Consider the following 16,455-nt stretch of genomic DNA (forward strand, 5'->3'; position numbering starts at 1 on the left):
CACGACGCCCCTGTGGCCCGTAACAGCCCCCGCCGGGCGAGGCGGCCCCTCCCTTCTCGGCAATGGCGGGGCGGGGCCGCACCCCGCGCGCAGCGCCCGGATCGCCTTTGCCCTCTGCGTCCCGCAGATTCGCCACAACCCCTTCCGGCCTCCGCTGTCCCCGGAGGGGTGCGGGGGAGGCCTCGGCCTGGCGGGGGCTCCGAGGCGAGCAGGGCAGGCAAACCGCCTCCCCCTTAAAAACCAGACCAGCCGCCGGCGGGCTGGAGGAGGGCGGGGGTGGCGTGTCGAAAGTGCGGAGCAGAGCGCGCAGGCGCCTTCCTCGCCGCCGCCCCGGCCTGGTGGGGAACAAAGGGAGCGCGGCCGGCGCCGGAGCGGGTGAGTCGGGGCGGGGGCGGCCGTTCGGCCCGGCCCGGCAGCTGCGGGGCGGGCAGGCCCCGGGGTACGCCGCGGCCCGGGGAGCAGCCTAGCCGGAGAGGGGTGAGGGGGCAGGCCCCAGCCCCTTCCCCGTTCGCGGCCGCTGGGGCGGAGGAGGGCTGCGGCCTCCACAGGCGGTCGCGGCGGGGCGAGGCGAGGGGCTGCCGCGCACGGTCTCCAGCAGCCGGCTCGGGGCTGCGGCGGCCGCCGGGTCGGGGTGCGCGCTCCTCCGCGCGGGCGCACCGGCGTTTCCCGGCGTCGGGAGTGCGGTGCGCTCGCCCCCGCCGTGCAGCACGGGGAGGGGGCTCGGTGAGGCTGGGGGTCTCCCCGATCGCAGGCATCGATTTCCTCGCGAAGGCGTGGGGGGAGCAGCGATGCCGGAGCTGCCCTTGCTGCAGGACCCCCGCCCCCGGGCGCGCTCCCGTTCAGGCTCCTCTTGAACTTCACGAGCGGTCCCGAGTTGAGGAGTTTGTGTGAGTCCGGGGCGAAGCACGTTATTAATCAGGAATTTCAAAAGGAGATCCGGCTTCTGTTAGAACTTCGGTGGAGTTACTTGAAGAGAAAGGCCGAAAAAAATACTGCTTATAGCTCCTTTTCCGTACACACCGACGGGCTTGTTGCCGAAAGGTTCACCATGCGACAGCCCGTGGCCTGTGGTAGTGCTGCTGTCGGGTTCCGTGACTGGTTTTTTGTACCGTGTGAGGGAAATACTGTTTCATATGGTCACGTCTACATTCACACCAGCTTTCTGAAACAGTCAGTGTAAAATAGTGGGGTATATTCTTTTTATTTCTTAAGGGGAAAAAATATATATACTTAAAACCTTTAATAGGAAGATGACAAACCTGGGTGTTATTTCACAGCTATTTAAGGCCAGATTCCTTGGAAAGTACATTCATTTTTCAAAGAGATAACACCTTAGTTTTTAGAAACTTTTTTGTCTTTATTTCAAAATTGGCAAACTTTTTGGTAACTAATGGGAACTACAATAATTGAAGTTTCAAAGATCTGGGGAAGCAAAGGCATAATATTTAATAGCATGATACTCTTTTGTCTTTCAGAAATACAAATATAATGTCAGGTGGCTGAAAATTTGCCTATCAAAATGTCAAGTAAGTTCAGATTTTTCTTCCTTTAACTTGATGAATTAAAGAACTGGTTCAGCAGAACCTGTTTGTGAGATTCCTTGCATTAAAAGGAATGATGTGAGGTATAGTCATTTCTGACCACACTCTTGGCCTTAAATCTTGCTGTGGCTGATTTCTGGCATATTGTTTTCATAGAAAATCCAGATATCACAGCTTCTCCTAAATCCTGTTTCACTGCATTTTTGCTTACTCTCTTTTTAATTGATGTGCATATAAATGGGACTTCATATTCTTCAGTCTTATACCCAAATAAAAGGCTAGCAATATAGCAGTGGTGTGATCTTAATTTTTTTCTTTCTTTTCTTTCTCTTCTGTTCTTTGCTTTACACTCTTCAGTGGCAAAATGCAAAGCCTTTGAGAGTAGGATTTCTGTCTTGTTTTTGTAAATAATTTTAAAATGTTTGTCACAGCAGATGCCTTATAAAGAATTCATTCAAATTTTCAAGAAAAAAAAATTGCTTACATTTATATTTTAACAGAAAGACCATCTTATGCCCCACCTCCTACCCCAGCTCCTGCAACCGTAAGTATAGTGATTTTTCTCATTAACACAGATCTGGTAATACAGCCTTGAATAACTTACCAGAGCAATAATTATGGAGTTGCATCACCTTCCTGTATTGGAAACACAAAACTAGTTGCATTTCATTACTAATATGATATGTGTTGCTTAAATTAATCTCTCTTTTTTTTTTTTTTTTTAAGCAGTTTGTGAAAGAGAAGCTGAATAAAGTTGTTTCACCTTTAAGGCTAGATCCTGCAGATGCTTAATTTTCTGTAAGCAGTCAGTTTGTCACAGTAGGTTGCAATAGTACACTGGAATATTTAAGAACAAACTGATATATTTAATTCTAAAACTTCCCACTCAACTTGTGGGCAAACAGTGCATTTTTTCATGTTTCTGTTGTACCTAGCAGATTTTCAGTGGAGTGCAGGAGTATGCAAAATTCTCTTATATTGGGTCAGAATAATGAAGCACTCATGATGACAGTCTTATTCAAATTTCTTGAAATCACTGGTAGTTTGCAGTCTATGGCATAAGAAATATTTTACTTTCTAGTAAAATGGTATAGAATGACACCTAGGAAGACATGAACAGTAGCTTGGAATCCTGTCCAGTTGCATTCAGGCATGTATAAAAAGGTACTGAAATACCAGTATGCTGTGGTCAGGAAAGCGTTTGAAAGCAAATGCACCTCTTCTGTAGCATTTACATTTCTGAATACTTGCATTTTAGGAGTAATGTATTCACATGAGAAAACACAAATCTTTTGTACGGAAGAATGAGCAAAGATGCTATAACGAATTTTTTTTACCAAAGAAAATTCAAACACTCTTATCCAGTAGAGGGTCCCTGATCTCTGCATCTGGGATGAAAACTGCAGGATGGGATTTAGATGAAACGTGATCCTTCAAATTTATTGTGCCATACTTTACATTTAAAGAGGCTTGCAAATGATATAATGTATAAATATAAGTTATGTTCTTAAAAATTTATATAAATAAAACTTTATTTGCATAGTTTGTTCAGAGTTTTCATTTTGCACACAACTTAATAGATTTGTGCCAGTATTAGAAGGAACATGATGGCATCCGCTCTTACAACTGGATTCCTGCATCGAGAGCTGTGCATATACATGTGTGGTTCCTTTGGGACGTAGCACGGATACAGATGTTGTTAAACGGTGTATACTGATACAGTACATTCTGTAGAAGGGTACATGAAACAAATTTCAAAACTGCAACTAGTGACCTGCATTACCTGTCTTTCAAGCATCTTCTATATTATTTATATTTTATGTGGTCCTTGAGATGATGGTCTGTGCTCTCTTAATGCAAGTCATAAAGGAGAAGTAGACAAATAACCTTGCTTGTTCTTCCACAGCCAGTTCCAGTTACTACAGTCAACAACATACCAGTAGTTCTCATAACTACAGTATTATAGCTGAAGTCACAATTCCCTGTGTAATGCAAGGTAGTTCCCTTGTAACATTTAAATCCTGTCTTGCAGAAATAAGGAATTAAGCAGACAGAGATTACAATTGTCATCTGATTTTATTGAAGAGGTGTAGCTCAACATATTCAAAACCTGTTGTTATGGTAATACAGAAAACTATATGAAACGGGGTCTTATGAAATAGTGAATGTGTATGTCATGATCACAGGCATACAGATTGAGTAAATGTCAACTGCTGTGACTGAGTTTAAAAAGCTTGGCAATAAAATATCTATTTGAAGGCTGACTGTTAAGGGATAATTTTACTCTGTATTTGAATAGAAATAAACTGACTACGTACACTTGAAAACTTCACAAGTTAATGTAGTTTAGCTTGTAGGTTATTTTTGTTCAGTGTCCGTATCTGTCATATGTTGGTTCTTGGAGTCCTGAATTTATTTGTAGAATTTTTGTAACTGTAATCTAGAATGGGTCCAGTCAGCACATCACTTTAAAAGACTATTGGAATATGTGTTTCTTAATTAGGGCCAAAGTGCTCCTGAAGAGTTGGGCACTGTGTGGATGACATCTAGAAGTCTAGAAGCACTACAGGATATCATGAATCCTAATGGAATGATAGGGTCACCACAGTCAGGACCTGATCACAATTACTATGAAATAGTTGATCCATTTTTTTCTGCAAAATTTGGTTGGGAAGTGGGGGATAATGGAAAAAGGCAGGAGAGAGATTTATGTGAGGAGGGGAATACAGTGAACCTTCTGACGCTTGATTGTATGTAGATGATAGGTAAGAAGGGATTGTAAAGAAATTAGATTCTTCTCTACGTTACTGAGGTGAGAACAAATTGCTCCACTTTCAAGAATGAATGAAGATGTGTTGATTAACTTCTGAAATTGTCTTGGATTCAGTGATCTGTTAAGACTAGTTTGTAGTTTCTAACCTGTAGATTTTATTGCAGTGGTTCCTCAACTCTGTCAGTCTGCAGCCTACCTCGTAACAGAAGGATATCTCTCTGAATTGTCTTCTCTCCCAGCTTTCTAATCACAGTTCCCCAAAATACTTAAAATTTGCAAACCACCTGGAAAGTCTTCAGATACTGGTAGTGGTGCACAGATGGTGCCTGGAGAGACTTTTTTTCTTTTCCTATTTATTGACAGTATAATATTTGTTGGAAAGGCAGAAGGATGGGAAGAAGAGCAGACAGGGATTTTCACTGGTATAGTAAATGTTGATACTGGGGATTTCTGCCCGATTACTGTGTGCTGTGTTGCCTTGTAAGCTTAACCCTTTGGATATGAGTCTTTCTGAATTACTTGGTGGCTTATGTTGGAAAATTTTATTACCCATGAGCTGGATTTATAGAATACTTGTTTAAATGAGTTACACACTTAATGGAAATAAAACTACCAACTTCAGACGGAAATCTGTAGTGACACATTTGCTTAAAAATCCTGTTTCCTTAATAGGTTTATACTGGAGTAAGTTTTGTGTGTTGAGAAGATATCAACTGCTACACCTCATTTGCTTGTTTAAATTCTGGTTGCTTTTGCATGCCATATGCAGTTCATTTTCATTTCTGTGTTCTCCTCGTTTGAGCTCATTTCTCATTCGTGTTTTTGTCTCATTTGTTTCCATCAGCAAATGCCCAGCACACCAGGGTTTGTGGGATACAATCCATACAGCCATCTGGCCTACAACAACTACAGGCTGGGAGGGAACCCGGGCACCAACAGCCGGGTCACGGTAGGAGAATCAACTATTACATCATCCAGCAAACAACAGGAATTGACCAGAAATGGCTTTAGAGTTAGGTTCTTCTGAATCTTGGCTGCTGCCGCTTCTTTATAAAAACAAAAAATTACTTCTGATTCTTATTCCCCACCCCTACCCCTTCCCTCTCACTCTGAAACCTTTTGCAGGAAAATGGACTTCTACTCAGCAGAGAAAAAAATGTGGTAATCGTGTATGATGCAGAACTCCAAAAAGACAGACTTTGTGGTCTTCAGTGACCACTGCATGCTGAGGGAAAAGTTCTATAGCGTGGGTACAAATTCTTGGAGGGAGGGAACTGCTCGTTTTATTGAGGTTTATTAGCACAAAAATGAGGAAGAACGTTTTGCAAACTGGAGAGCGTTGATAGTGCTTGCATCATACTATTAAGCCATGCAAGAGAGGCAAGCCTTTATTTTTCTTTCCAGTCTTAGTCTGGTAATAACTGCAAAGTCCCAAGTTCAGAAATGATATTTTTCAACAAAAGTGTGATGATAAAATAGAATCCTTTCAGATCTTACGTACTCTGTCTGTGTGTGGAAAATGGATGTTACATTCATTTTTCATGGAGTAAACAAAGTGAGATGGAGTCAAGTGATGAGAGAGGTGATAGCTTCTTTCAAATACAGATGAAGTACTGAGCACTGGATGTAATTAGGAAACAAAAATAGACTGTGGAGGTGTAACGTTTTCATAACTAACACAACAGAAATAGAGTAAATCCCTGATTTTTTTTTTTTAAGGTTTCTGTAATTCTCATAACTTTACATTTTTCATGTAAAACTTTATCTCAAAACATCTGATTAGTTTGGAACGTGCTATAAAGATTTCTTAAGGAACAAATAACATGATGCTTTTAATGAAGTGTATTTTTTTATGCCTCTCATAAACCTTCTTTCAAACTTCATATATGAAGTTAATCTGGTTTGTTAAAACGTTTACAGAAAAGACCTTCCCCATACAAGCTGGAACTTGACTGAACGTACTGTCTGAACATATACTTTTTTCCTTATACAAGAATAAGTTAGATTTTGTCTGAGAACTTTCATTGTTTCTGTATGTCATAAGCATATACAGCCTTCTCTGCCATGCATATATCAATATATGTATGGTGTCTTTAAATTCCTGTTAATTTAAAAGCATTAAACAATTTCCGTTAATGTTTTTCAAATCCATCTGTATGTGTATATATGTATACATTTTGGTAATGCATATACCTCATGTACATTATTTATATCTATACACAATTCTGTATGCATTGTTTCATAGAGCTCCATAAATTAAGCAAAACAAAAAACACCAAGATGAAAAATTTGAAAGCTGAATACTGAATGTGAGCCTTCTTGGCCAAATCCAAGTATTGCTTATCTATGGCCGTAGTCCTGAAAAATCTTGAAACTGCTTTATATTTCTATGAAAATGCTCCCACTTAATATAGTAGATCTCCTCACATGTGTAAGTGCTTGAAGAGTGGAGGTTTTCAGACCCTGCAGCTGGCAGGGACTGCACTATTGTTATACGATCTTATGTAATATTGTTACTGCACTATTTTAGGAGAAAACCCAGTCAGGTGTTTCGTCGACTGAGGGGACCAGAGGGGATGCAGCAACTTTCAGTCAGCAACAGTTAGTGCTCAGTGGCCTTTTGTGTAGTGCGAGCAATGTGCTTGACATTGTACAAACCTAAGGGAAGATGAGAGCACAGAAGGACATTGTAGGCTGATTGGGACAGTTAAGTACAGCTTGGATAGAAATAATGCCCACATTGACAGATCAGTTGTGTAGGCTTGTTTTCTTTTTACAATGAGTAGTTTCATTGGCTACAAATTACCACTGACATATTTTGCAGACATATATTGCTAAAATGATTTGAAAATGAAAATATGTCTCTAACTTCATAATCTTAAACTTTCTTTTTACCTTATTTCACCTGTACAGTAGCCACAGTAAATTTGTCAAAACGGGTACAATAAATTGCTCATCAGAAGTGACAAAAGCAACCGGCTGGGACTGGTGTTTCCATGTAAATTCCTAAGCTGTGTGTTCAGTTTTAAGAATATGGAGCCCTTTTGAAGATTTATCTAGTTACTAGTCTGTAAACTTACAGACGAAAGGACAAACTTAAATTGGAAAAGTATTACTGTGAGGACCAGCTGTAGTTAGTACCTGTTCACAGTTTGGCTAATTTTTTTGCCGATGTTGCTTGTTTCTCTTGGCGGGGAGGCTGTAGCGGGGTGTAGTTTGTTTGTGGTAACTGCACAAGAATGAGTGTTTTCCAAAACTAGTGTATATGGAAACTGTCCAGCGATCACATTAACAAATGGATTTATTCGGTTCTTTTATAGGCTTCCTCTGGTATTACCATTCCAAAGCCCCCCAAACCCCCAGACAAGCCCCTGATGCCCTACATGAGGTACAGCCGGAAGGTGGGTATACGGTGTCAAACAAGTAATAATAAAAGTTAGTGTTTGTATGTGCTAACAATTAATTGCTATTATCTTAGTTTCAGCTTCTAAACTTTTACTTCTAACAGCCTGCACATTCTTTTAAGGGAATTGTAAAGTACAGATGCATTGCCCTTCAGAATAAAGGCAGCAGTAGTCTGTTCATACAGTTGCCAATTTCTGGGGGGAAAAGTTTTCTCTAAAATGATAATTACTACCACTGTCTCTGCTGACAAGGATCCACCCTGCCACATTGAGAAGTGCCTGTGACTTACTGACAGAACTTTTTTATATAAAGGAAGTATTCCTTGCGGTATACTGGGCTTGGTACAGAGCTGTAGCTGGACTGAAGAGTAGCAATGAGTGGACTTTGCATGTTCTCCTTCACCAACCTAGCCTGTGGCAACGTTTACTTCGCTATTCTGTGAACTGTTTGACAGAAAGTAGGAGAGAGACTCTTGTGGAGTCTGAAATCTGATGGGGCATGGGGAGGGCATGTCAGCCTGTCTGAAGCGGGTGAGCCAGAAGGAAATTCTTCCACTTCTGGTAAAGTATCTTTACCAGCATGTCTGTCTTAGGCAAAAAACCATCAACAAAAAAAAAAAGTCAAGTGGCGCAGCAAGAAATAACACTGGCAGCTCTCTTTTTTTTTTTTTTTTTCCCTATAAAGTTAGAAACTTTTTTGGTGGAGTCAGAACTTGTTGGAACTCAAATTGATCAGCAAGACTGAAAAATATTTTGAAATGTTACATTCTGATCTGAAAAGCTCAGTGCTCTTTATCATAATCTACTGCTGGATGTGTTTACTCAGTAGCATTTTTTTTCCCAGAGATGCAGCGATGTGCATTTAAGAAGAGAATTAAGAGGGTTAAAGGCAATATTCTCATGAAACCAAAGCCATTTCAGCAATTGCCTGTTTCAGTAGATGGCTTCCTACTGACTTCCTGCCCCAGAAAATAATCGAGATAGTTTAGCCAGACTCATTCCTAACTTAGTCCTGTTTTTCATGGTGATTCCAGAAAGAACACTGAGATGACAATATAAAATGTTTAATTTGGAAGTATTTAGATATCATTAGTAAAGCTCCAGCTGTTTCTGTTAAGGTCTGGGACCAAGTGAAGGCGTCCAATCCTGATTTGAAGTTATGGGAAATTGGCAAGATTATTGGAGGAATGTGGCGAGATCTCACTGATGAAGAGAAGCAAGAGTATTTGAATGAATATGAAGCTGAAAAGGTAAATGGAAGAAATCTGGGATGTTTATTACAGCTGATTCTTCTAGGAACTGGTCTGAGAAGAAAAATTCATCTTACCCATGCAGTGGTGTATAAGGCATTCACGAGACCCCTGTATGTAACTTAAATGGAAGTATGTCCTGACACGTCTTTTAGATTTTTTTTTAAATAACTGTACATCAACTGTGACTGGTCAGTTTTTAGACCTAATTCAAAATGAAGTATTTATAATTGAGTGTCGATTTTAACTCTTTAATGAATGGATTTGATTGTACAACATCAGTATTGAAAAGATTGTCTCAACACCAAAATCCTCTTTCAAAACTGGTGCTCTGCAACTACTGCTGTTGTCATGAACGTGTTCATAAAAGACTTCCAGTCACGTAGGGTTTGGTTTTCATGGTGTAATCTGGTGTAACTCCACGCTATGGCATAGTGTTTTGTTTCATAATAGAAAAATGCTACCACTTTTAGGGTTTTCTTGTGGTTTTGTTTTGTTTTTATTGAACTTCATGACAAAAGACGACAGCTACCTTGTGTCTAGGTTGGTAAGTGTTGAGGACCTTTACAAGACTGTTATTGTGATCTTAAAGGTACAAAGGGAAAATTGTCCAGCCGCTGTGTTGTGCTTAAACCTGGTAGGCATCTGAGGCTGCGTATAACCTGGTCAAACCTGAGCTGTTCTATTCCAAGTCAATAGAGCAGCACTGGACGCTCTTAGTTGAAAAAAAAAAATCAAGGAATTCTATTTTTTAACTCGGTAATGATGTTTAGATTGTAAGCTCCTTGGGGCAGGGGCCACCTTGTTTATATTTTTACAGTGCCTAGGTAGAAGGATTCCAGTCCTAATTATAAAGAAAACAAGACGTTTAGGTACTTTTAACAGTATTGTAGATTATATCTCATTTTTCATTGGAAATAATCTCAAATCACTGTACAAAATCTAGCCTTGGCAAATTTTAAAAGTGAGGTTAAAGAAAGCAAATCAAAGGGGAAAATACTTCAAAGAAGGTGAAAATAGTGATGCAGTCCTGCTACCAGGAGGAGACAGTAGTCTGGCTGCAGCATTCTGTATCATCCCAGTGCAGGGATGGATCAAAGAATGGAAAAATTGTAAGTTATTTTGAAAACTGGTTCATGACATACCGGAATAAGGAAAGAGAAGAAATTGGAATCAAAGATCTAGTTAGAACTCCAGAGAATTATTGAGAATACTTTAAGTTAACTCATTTTCTTTTATCAGCATTTGTCTGATCATAAATGCCTTGTTCTGAGGTGTTTGATTTTTTTAAAATCTCAAAAAACAAAGCTATCATAAGACTTCTCAGGTATTACAACTGAAATGTACCTAAAAGCCCAGCTAGTGGTTTTAAAACATGAATGACTATGGAAGAAGTTCTAATTTGTAAAAAGAAAGACTGAGAGAATATGGTCATTTGTGTATCAGCCAGATGATTCAAAATAGCTTTGTCCGTATAACTACAATCGGAGTTTTACAGACTACAGTTATGTCAAGTCTGAAATCGTCCAATGGTGCAATCAAACAATATTGGTCACATTTCAGATAGAGTACAATGAGTCCATGAAGGCCTACCATAACTCTCCTGCATACCTTGCCTACATCAACGCAAAAAGTCGTGCTGAAGCTGCGTTAGAAGAAGAAAGCCGACAAAGGCAGTCACGCATGGAGAAAGGTGAACCTTACATGAGTATACAGCCAGCAGAAGATCCAGATGGTAAGCAGAAAGGAATTTGTATGCACATCCGGTGAGACAGTCTCATTACAGGACCAACAGTGTAGAGGAATGGACGCCAGATACGGAAAACTACCAGTGTACAACTTTCACAATGCTTAACGTGACTTCCCTTCTATTTTGGTACCTTTAACACTGATTTTCATGATCACTTTTTATTTCATACAGCTAACAGCTGACTTTGTCTTGTTTCCAAGAACTAAGGTGGCAAGCCAGTGGCAAAAGTTATTCCAACCCTTAATTGTGTGTGAAGTAGTGCTTACAGTTCAAAACAAATACGGCTGCTTAAAGCTCTGAAATGGCTTTAACATATGCATTATGAAAGGCTTAGATGCCTGATTTAATCCAGCTTGAATGGAGTTTTGTGCTTTATTACCAGAAGCAGATAATTCTGACGGGCAGGGTTCTGGTATGATTAAGAGCACCTGAACTTTGAATGTGTTCAGCTGTCATTTGAGATCGTTAGAAAATGTTACCCTTGGTGTTGACAAGTTTATGAGAAAATTCTGAAAGTTTATTTGACTGCAAGGAAATGCACCCCACCCAGTGGGAAAACTCAGACTCGCACACCTAATGTCTACTTTTAAATTCACGACCAAATACTTGTTGAAACCTGAGGGTGAAAAATGTACTCTGTCAGTTACACCCTTTTTTTTCTTCCCCCTTGTAAAAGCACACCCTTGAGATAAATCTCATGACAAACAGTGCTTTCCCCAGTGTGTGGTAACTGCAAAATTTATGTAAATACATTTAGTGTAGCTGGCATTGTGGGACTTCAAAGTCTGTTCTGTGCCACTTGGGCCAAGTGAACTCGGGCAGAACCAGCTGCACTCGGCCCTGAGTTGCATCTGCTTGCACCTGGGACGAACAGCACGTTGTTTTCTGCAACGGAAATGTTGCTTTTGTCTGATCCTGCATATCGCTAGGATCAAGAACGTGTAGCGTAAAAGGAATCTTACTAAGAGGACAAAGGCACAGCTTTAAGGAGACCAGTTTGCTTAGTACTTTGTCTCTTGCAAATCTATGGTCTTCCCACTATTGTTCCCTTTTCACTTCATTTAATCAGATACCTCAATGAGAAATGGAACATAACACTTTGAAGTAAAGCAGACAGAAGCTTTCATTAAAGTAGTTATCTTCTTTGGTAATATCTGCTGGCATGATGCGTTAGGATTCTATTTAAGATTTCTGTGGATAGTTGGAGAGTAATCTCCATTAGGAAAACTTGACGTAAAATGAATTCAACTTCTGGACTTTCCTACATGACATCATTCTGGAACATAATTCATACTTGTTGCTTAACATTTTAATACTCAACTAAATATGAATTATACTCACAGAGGTTTCTTCTAAGTTTGTTTCCTCACCAATACTTAATGTTATTTAATTACTGTGCTTTAAATTCTAATTAGTTTGACTTGAAATTTTTTGAGTCTTTTTTTGTAGATAGGTTCTTGATACCAAAACTGCAGACTGTCGTTCGATTTCTATGTTGAAAGGCTTTGCCTGCTTTCCTTGAAGAAGTACAGAAAGTATTCTATGGGCTGGAGGCTTTTGAGCGCTGCTAGATATAGGAAAACATGTTATTTTGTTCTGCTTTGTAGCATCGCACTAAATTTTACTTTTAAAATTAGTACCCAGTACAATCCATAATGCTGTAGTTCATGTTAAATTCTGTAACTAGATTAAAATTGTCAAAGTTCAGTATCTTGCCATGAATTGGAAGCTCTTTTAATTTGATCGGAGAGAATATTCTTAGATCTTTGTAGTTAATCCTCTAGATGCATGTCAGACAAGACAGTTTAGTTCCTGTTGGGCTTCCTTTAATTTCTTTTCTCTGCAAGAAGCTTACAAGGAGACCAGCACTTGACCCATGTGCTTGTGTACTTTTTCTCCTGAAGTGGTGGTTTGGTTTTTTTTCAGTAACTGTTCTTTAGAGAACTGCATTTACTAAAAAAAAAAAAAAGCATACTCTTATTACTATGAATTTTCAGTGATGAGTGAACATGTATCACTGCTTCATGCTTTCATTCCTCAGTGTTGAAAAACAATGTCTTTTTGATCTGTGCTACAAAGCTTATTTATATAGGAGTCACTCTCCTGTTGGTATTTTGCACTGGATATTGTTCTGGTAACATGATTAATCGGGAATGCGTTTTTTTTTAATTTGGTGTATTAATAGTCCCTCTTACTCTGGAAACGTGGAAAGCAACACAGTAAATAACTAGGTCAATCCAAATTTCAGACACGTGGGAAATGCATGTAAAATCATAGCTGTTACAGCTGTGCCAGGGTAATGGTGTTCTATCGTCCTATTGTCTTTTTTTTCTGATTACCTGATGTTCTGTGTTTGTTAGTATGAACTTTGTGACATGACAGCAACTGGTGTTAGGGTTTTTATTTTGGTTTTAATTAGTGGTAATGTGGGTACAGTGTCGTTGGACTTGGTCCTCATTTTGTGGAATTAAAGCAGTTGCACTTAAAACTCTTGTTTCAGATTACGACGATGGATTTTCTATGAAGCACACAGCCACAGCTCGTTTCCAAAGAAACCATCGTCTCATCAGTGAGATACTGAGTGAAAGTGTGGTGCCCGATGTCCGCTCTGTTGTCACTACAGCTAGAATGCAAGTTCTTAAACGCCAGGTTCAATCTTTAATGGTTCATCAGGTAAAGATAAATGATACGAAGGCAGCTAAAACATAATGGTGTTGGGCTGTACTCCAAGTCTTGGATCATTTGATCATCTACATGACTATTCTTGTTGGGTGTCAATGTTCTGTACGCTTGAATAGCTAATATATGGGTTTTCTTGGGAGTTGCAAGATGTGAGACTTCACCTTCTGTGCTGTTTTGTTATTGAGAATCATGTTAAACTGAATTTTGTTCTTTAGGATAACTTAAGTATTAATTCCATAGTTCTTCATTATTATACATAACCCTTCTGTATGTAGTGTAAGTCTTCTGTTTAATAGGTGCAGGTAGAGTTGCGACTTTCGGGTAGCTTATGACTCATAATCTTGTTTGTAACGATTCTTTATTACGGTAAATCGTCCCTATTGTGACATTTTTCATTGAAAGTTAAATGCGTACGAGGAAATCTAGCGAGGTCGCACTTGCACGTTTCACCCAGCTTTGACTGGGCATATGCCTGTATGTAACAAGCGTGTTAACAAAAGAACCCTGTCAGTGTAGTCAGTGTACATGCAGGTGAAGAAACCTGAGAGACCAGAATGAGATAGAGATTTGGTGCCTTTTTTTAATTAACAAAAGAAGATTGGGGGGTGGAGGGGAGTGGTATCCCTTCTTTCTTTTGAATTGTGGTCTTTCTGCATTAGAGAATGTAATCGATGTCTTGTGTGTGTGTATATATATATCTATGGGGGTGTAACATGAAAGCAAATGCGTAGATTTTATGCTGGAAGATTCGCCTCGAGTACACACTGGTTTTCATTTATAATATGCCTAGCCAATCCTGAGTTACTGTGTAGAAACATTTACTGTTCATACTTTTCAGTATGAACTTCTTAGCTATTGGGTATTAGACCAAGGAAGGCATAAGGATCTTCATATATTCTATGGGTATATTTTAAAATATTGGTCTAAATATTTTTCTATGTAGCTGTAAACTTTGTCCAGTTCTTCAGATGACTGCATAGTAAGGTTCTTGCCATTTGTTTCATTTCCAGCGTAAACTAGAAGCTGAGCTTCTGCAAATTGAAGAGCGTCACCAGGAAAAGAAGAGGAAGTTTTTGGAAAGCACAGAATCCTTTAACAACGAGCTTAAAAGGGTACAACTCTCACTCTTCTCCACTTTGAGGAATCTGCTAGTTACCCGTTTGTACAAATGCTCTACCCACTTCTGTTTAGTTCTGTATTCAGTTACATATAATTACACAGCTGATGGCTGCAGTGGCCGTGTGTGTGGGTGTTAGAAGGCGCGCGGTGTCTGTACTATTTCATGCTCCTTCAGTGACCTTCAGTGGTGACATTCAGCCAGTACAGTTTAAAGGTGCCTTCAGGCTTGACCGGTTGAGTTGACTAGAGCACAGCTCAAGGCAGGTGGCCTAAAGCCACTCTGGGGAACATACTGCTCTGTCCTTGGCTGTGTTCAGGTAACAAGGTTTAGGTTGTTTATTTATCCCTCTTTTTTTGGTTAGTATGCTTGTATTCCCTCCCTAGTTACTGAAGCTTTTGAATATGAACTTTGTCAAATCAAAAGAATTATGCTGCATGTAGACATACTGAACTCATAATTGGGTTTTATTGATTTTTTTTGTTTTTCAGCGTAAATGGGGTAGTAAAAGAGCTTTTTTTCTTTTTAATTGCTAGTTATGCAGTTTGAAGGTGGAAGTGGACATGGAAAAAATTGCAGCTGAAATTGCTCAAGCTGAGGAACAGGCTCGCAAGAGGCAGGAGGAAAGGGAAAAAGAAGCAGCTGAGCAAGCCGAACACAGTCAGAATAACATAGCAGCTGAGGAAGAACAGGCAGCTAACAAGATAGAGGAGAAGAAAGAAGAGGAGAGTGCTCCAATGGAGACAGGTAACTGCATTTGAAGACCAGCGTCAGAATCCTCGAAGGATCAGCATTAAAGTAGAGGCTTAGCTTAGCCAGGAGGAGTGCCCTGTATTTTTGCTGTTAGTAGGAAGAAAGGCTCAAGAACAACATTCAGAGTAGTTAACTTCATCCTGGTGAACACACGTGTTTGCTTTCTTCTCATTAAATTGCCCCTTTTAAAAGGGGGAGAGGATAAGATACCACAAAGCCGTGTATAATGCTTTGTGTGTAATGTACCCAAGGGGAAGAAATGCTCTCTAAACCTAACTCGCCTGTTAGGCATCAGTTAGCTCGGAGCACAGGAGCACCGAGTGTTTCCTTGTCCCAGTGTCAGCGTCTAGCAAGGGTGACAGAACAGCACTCCTTTCCATGCTGCTCTTACAAGCTGATTTGCAGGCTTTTTTGTATTCTGTACAGCAACATTAGAAAATATTATTGTATTTAAGAGGCTCAGTGGCTGATCTCTCAGCAAGTCGTTGCCATAACAGCATGAGCGTAAGGGAAGGGGGACCAAGGAGTTTGAGTTCTAGTGCTTCTGGTTTAACAAGGCACATTGCTTTCTTGTGGCTAGACTTCTGAGGTCGGGCGGCTGCAGGCGACTTTCAGGATGCCATGTGGCAGGACCATGCACATCCTAAGCACTGAGAGGTCTTTCAGAGCTGTGCCTGTTGCTGCACATTCTAAGTGACAGAAATAACTGCTATGGAATACTCAGATTTATTACAGATTCTGTTTCTTCCTAATTCTAATTGCACAACCTAAATAAATGTATTGGCGTGTAAGTGACCCTGAGAAATCTCTTATTACAGAAGAGCCTCACCCAGAAGAGAGCACAGAAAACCAGCAGAATGGTGAAGAAGGAACATCTACCCCAGATGATAAGGAGAGTGGCCAAGAAGGGGTTGATAGCACTGCAGAGGAGGGAACCAGTGACAGCAACACTGGTTCAGAGAGCAATAGTGCAACAGTTGAAGAGCCTCCCGCAGACCCTATCACTGAGGATAGCGAGAAGAAAGAATAAATATTGACTCGTTTCATGTGTCTCTTTTTAATGAAGTACTGTTTTGATTTCAAAATGTGCTACACGGCTTTTGTATCTTCCTTGCCTGTATCACTTGTCTCCAAAGGATACTGGGTTCTAATAACATGTCAGGTTATCAGCATAGCGACTTACAG

The 16,455-nt window shown here is 40.2% G+C and overlaps 1 protein-coding gene across 4 annotated transcripts; it reads left to right on the forward strand.

Annotated features, from left to right (window-relative positions):
- Positions 1 to 235: 235 nt before the first annotated feature.
- On the forward strand, positions 236 to 16,362 carry SMARCE1 (SWI/SNF related BAF chromatin remodeling complex subunit E1). Of its 4 annotated transcripts, none has more exons than XM_075523048.1 (11): positions 236 to 375; positions 1,476 to 1,526; positions 2,042 to 2,085; positions 5,159 to 5,326; positions 7,635 to 7,715; positions 8,837 to 8,968; positions 10,532 to 10,703; positions 13,219 to 13,391; positions 14,411 to 14,512; positions 15,054 to 15,264; positions 16,089 to 16,362. In XM_075523048.1, the coding sequence occupies exons 2-11, from the start codon at positions 1,520 to 1,522 to the stop codon at positions 16,298 to 16,300; spliced, it is 1,302 nt and encodes a 433-aa protein (XP_075379163.1). In that variant the 5' UTR covers positions 236 to 375; positions 1,476 to 1,519; the 3' UTR covers positions 16,301 to 16,362. The 4 variants fall into 4 exon arrangements, with proteins under 4 accessions (XP_075379163.1, XP_075379164.1, XP_075379165.1 ...); XM_075523049.1 differs by having other exon boundaries at positions 5,159 to 5,263; XM_075523050.1 differs by lacking the exon at positions 8,837 to 8,968.
- The last annotated feature ends 93 nt before the right edge of the window (positions 16,363 to 16,455 follow it).

This window comes from Mycteria americana, chromosome 22, assembly GCF_035582795.1.
Source record: "Mycteria americana isolate JAX WOST 10 ecotype Jacksonville Zoo and Gardens chromosome 22, USCA_MyAme_1.0, whole genome shotgun sequence".
NCBI lineage: Eukaryota > Metazoa > Chordata > Aves > Ciconiiformes > Ciconiidae > Mycteria > Mycteria americana.